The 4,450-nt window shown below is 51.6% G+C and overlaps 1 protein-coding gene across 1 annotated transcript; it reads left to right on the forward strand.

Annotated features, from left to right (window-relative positions):
• Positions 1-2,575: 2,575 nt before the first annotated feature.
• Positions 2,576-4,214, forward strand: C2H11orf91 (chromosome 2 C11orf91 homolog). The gene is made up of 2 exons (XM_090034942.1): positions 2,576-2,960; positions 4,089-4,214. Exons 1-2 carry the CDS (start codon positions 2,576-2,578, stop codon positions 4,172-4,174), a joined length of 471 nt encoding a protein of 156 aa, XP_089891068.1. The 3' UTR covers positions 4,175-4,214.
• Positions 4,215-4,450: the final 236 nt, after the last annotated feature.

Consider the following 4,450-nt stretch of genomic DNA (forward strand, 5'->3'; position numbering starts at 1 on the left):
CAGGAGGTTTTTGTCCTAAGATGTTTTATCTTTGATTACTGTAAGCAGCTGTTATAACATTATTTGTGAAGCAATTTGAACATAGGCTTCCCAGGAAGGGCAGAGAAGTTCCCCACTGTGAAAATCTGCTGGAGAGAAAATAAATTAGGAGGGAAAAGCAAGGTAAAAATGGCAATAAGGAAAGGACAGAAATCCAACAGTGTGAAACCACTGAGCTTCCAGTTTGGGAGGGGGGGAGACTGCTAACTAATAATTAGGAGTGCTGATTGTCCACTATTAACATCTAAATATATAAGTTTGATACAAGGCCAACGCCACCAAGAAACCATCACGAGTTATCATCCCTTAGAAGGCCCTATGGAATTCAATGCCTATCATAGTCAAAGGCCTTCTTATTTATTCTTAATATTCAGGAGAATGAATCCAATACATTACAAAAACAGCACGGCATTATTGGCCTGAAGGATGAATATCATGAGATAAGAAATCTCGTTCCTAGCCAAATACAACAACAAAACAGTCATTTCATTTTTTTATTTTAAGCAACTTCTAGTAAAGACAGGCACAACTAGCAAGGGCACTTTCAGCTGGTAACTAGGGTTTCCTCGACTACTTAAAAAAACAAAAACATAGAAATACCTTTTAACCATCTCACTCAGCAATTCTCAATCTGTTCAGACTCAAGGCCCCCTTAGAAAGCGCAGTTTTCACTTGCATTTTCACCACAGCCAAATGAACAGAGCAACTCCTCTGTAGCAAAAAACTCAAAAAAACCCACAACAGGGCAGAGTGGTTTGAACACTGCCAATGCCTAGTCGGTCTCTGGGTTTATCTCATGCATCTTGTGCACTTCACAGGGCTAATCTTGCTGGGTATTCAGTGGCACCCATAAAAGGATCTCCAGACACACCTGGGTGCTGTGACACCTTGCTTGAGAATTGCTGTTCTAAAGCCCCCAAAGCATGCCCATCAGCCCCTCTCCAGCAAGTGCTTGCCTGGCATTGCCAACACACCCAGGAAGGCCAAGGGAGTATCTTACAGTTTCCTGGTTGGTAGGGTCGGAAGGGAGCAGATCATCAAGTTTGACCCCGTCACGGCAGGAAAAAGTACTGGGGTCAAACGACCCCAGCAAGCTGTTCGTCTATCCTCCTCTTGAAGACCCCCAGGGCAGGAGATAGCACCACTTTGCTTGGAAGTTGGTTCCAGATCCTAGCCGCCCTGACAGTGAAGTAGCACCTCCTGATATCTAGCCTAAACCTACCCTCTGCCAGCTTGTGACTGTTATTTCTAGTCAATCCCCATAGTGCTTGGGGGAACAGGGACTCTCCCAATGCCTGCTGGTCCCTCCCGACTAGTTTGTAAACAGCCACTAGTTTCCCCCTCAGCCTTCTCTTGTAGAGGGCTGAACAGGTCCAGGTCCCTTAGCCTCTCCTCATAGGGCCTGCCCTGCTGACACCTGATCATGCAAGTGGCCCTCCTCTGGACCCTCTCCACGTTGTCCACATTCGTCCTGAAGTGCGGTGCCCAGAACTGGACACAGTACTCCAACTGCGGCCTAACCAGTGTCCAATAGAGGAGGAATATCTCCTCCTTGGACCTGCTCGAGATGCATCTGTGGATGCATGACAAGGTATGGTTGGCCTTCCTGACCACAACCCCACACTGTCGGCCCATGTTCATCTTGGCATCAATAATGATTCCAAGATCCTTTTCTGCCTCTGCACTGATGAGAAGGGGGTTCCCCAGTCTGTAGGTATGCTGCTGGTTCTTCCTCCCCAGGTGCAGCACCTTGCACTTGTCAGTGTTGAAACCAATCCTGTTCTCATCCGTCCACCCCTGTAACCCGTCTAGGTCTGATTGCAGCCTATTCCTCCCTTCTAGCGTGCCCACTTCCCCCCACATCTCAGTGTCATTTGCGAATTTGAACAGGGTGCTTTTTACCCCCTCGTCCAAGTCGCTGATGAAGATGTTTATCTTGGCCACTGGCCATGCATAGGAGATGCACGATCTGCATAGTGCCGCCAATGCTGCCTGCGGGTAGTCGCCACTCCCCTCCCCCTTGCTGCCATTTGTGGGGGATCCCCAATCACCACTGGCCACCGCTGCAGGCGTGTCTGCAGCTCGCCACCCCGTGCCAACGCTCCTGTGGTCACCTGCAGGAGCTCACCACTGCCATGCTCCCGCTACCTGAGGGAGCTGGCTGTACCCTCCCAGCTTCCAGGGGCATGCAGCATTCATGATCTTGGCTTCAGTGCTCCCCCACCCCCAGGCTTGGGCCCTTAGTGGAGGCAGCAAGACTCTATCCCCCAAAGGAATCCCAGGTCTGTTTCTTGCCAACACAAGGGGGCACTTACCAACAGCCCAACATGGGTCAACAGCCCCCAGCCAAGCTCAGACCCGCGGTAGGGCTACTCCCCCACTCTGGGTCACTGCGCTTCGACAGCCAACATGGCGCCAGCCTCCCCCCAGCCTGGTCCGCGCATGCGCATAGGCTCCAACCACCAGGGAAGGCGGGGCCAATTCTCTCCTGCGTTCTGCGGTCGCCGTGGTAGCGGCAGTTGGCGGCCGGGCCGCCATGAGCCAGCCGCGTCCGCTCTACTTCCCGTCCCTGTACGACCGCGCCGCGCCCAGCGCCCCCGCGGCCGACTGCGGCCTGTGGCGCAAGCTCTTTGTGCCCCTGCGCGGGGCCGCCGCTCGCGGGTCCCCGCGGGCCCCGCCTGGCCTGGGAGGAGCGCCCCCGCCGGCAGCCGCGCGCAGCGGGGGCGCAGGGCCGCAGTGGCCGGCCGGGCTAGCGCCGCTGCCCTACGAGCCGCTGCGCTTCTTCTGCCCCGCGGCCCGGGAGCGGGAGGGGGGGCCGGGCCCGCAGCTCGACGGCGACACGTGCGAGCTGGGCATCCGCCTCAAGGAGCTGGAGCTGCTGGCGCTCACCGGCGACGCTACCACCCCGCCCTCGCCCCCGTGTGCGTGCGCCGTCTGCCTTCCCCCACCCACCCCAGTCTAGGGTGCCTCGGGTCTCCCGTGGCGCGAAGCCGCTGACCCTCCTCGCGCCCTGGCTCGCAGCTCATTGGCTGCCCCGAGCGACACTGCCCGCCCATTGGGTGCCCGCTGAGGCGGGTGCAATGCCGCGGTGGGGTTTCCCGCCCCTGCGCGCGTTGCCACGGCAACGGTGGAAGACCTTCACCAGCCCCTCTCCGACACCGCCTCAGTCCCCGTCACCACCTCGGCCCGCGGGTCATGACAGCTCCCCGGGGCAGTGTGAGGGGGGCAAGCCGAGGTACCTAACCCCTGTGATTCACAGAGGAATCCACCCAGGGGAAAGTATTCTGCCCGTTGGGGTCTTTCCGAGCTCCCGACAACAGAAGTTTCCCTCCCCCTATAGTGTATAAAAGGAGTGAAAACCAAGAGCTTTCCTTTTCTTGTAGGAGCCGAGGCACCCTTAGGGGCCTTGGGTTCAACAACCAGGAGCGGTTATGATAAGGCTGAGGACTGCAGTACTAGAATTTATCCGCTGCAGGGCACTGTTGAAACCAGCATGGGTCTGTGGCAACCTGGACTGCTTGGGGCCAGCCATATACACAAAATGAGTTTGGCATTTTCATTTCAGTGCCTGGTGAATCCGTGGCCAGGTGATGGGAATAAGCAAGTCATCTGACTGGTAACCCATGTGGGCAGCTTCAAAAGCAAAGTGAACCTTTGAAGAGCCATCCCTTTTCTCCAAGCCAAATCATACTGGCAGCAGTGTAGCTTTGAGTCACAGGGGGGGAAAATTAAAAGTTTAAATCAATGTGGTAGTAGACTTCTAAGCATTAAAAGTAATCTTAACCTTTAATACAATTATTTTACATTCAAATTGATGCATTTTTTGTTGCTATAATTTTCCCAAAAGGTTGCCAACATCTTTTCCCACCTGTTTTCAATGGTCTTTAGAGGTGTTAGTTCATTGGATGATCCTGAAACAAGAAATTTGTTGAGATTAGTCATGGTTTAGTTAAGTTTCAGACAAAATTTGATCTCCTTTTCCAAAATCTTTCACATTTACATGTTTCAATATGAATGGCAAATTAATGTTAGGTCTTATTTCTTTTTAGATACGCTTCTGAAAGCAATAAAGGAGGAAAAGATGCAAGGCATAAAGACAAGGCAGAATCTGAAAAAACAGACATCTACATCATGAGAATTATTACCAATGTTTCGTTACATCACTTCACAGCATTAATGGAGTCTCCCCCATTATATCTTATTTTATTGACTATCTGCTGTTTTATTATAGTGCCAAGTCAGATATTTAGCATAGTATTTTGGCTTTTATTATTTTATTTAATAATGCTACCAATCTGCTACCAAACTGAAATGCATGTATTTTAAACTATTGTGTATACTACTAGACAGGTGATTAATATTAATAGATTAATAGATATATTCATATGAATTGTATTTAATTGCTAATACA

This window comes from Crocodylus siamensis, chromosome 2 (assembly GCF_052110815.1).
Source record: "Crocodylus siamensis isolate JL-2025a chromosome 2, ASM5211081v1, whole genome shotgun sequence".
In the NCBI taxonomy this organism is placed as follows: Eukaryota; Metazoa; Chordata; order Crocodylia; family Crocodylidae; genus Crocodylus; species Crocodylus siamensis.

Excerpts from the sequence above, each read along its gene's own strand:
- C2H11orf91 (XM_090034942.1), top strand. The coding sequence starts at position 2,576 with ATGAGCCAGCCGCGTCCGCTCTACTTCCCGTCCCTGTACGACCGCGCC. Across the intron at positions 2,961-4,088 it reads CACCCCGCCCTCGCCCCCGT|ATACGCTTCTGAAAGCAATA; the intron begins GTGCGTGCGCCG and ends ATTTCTTTTTAG.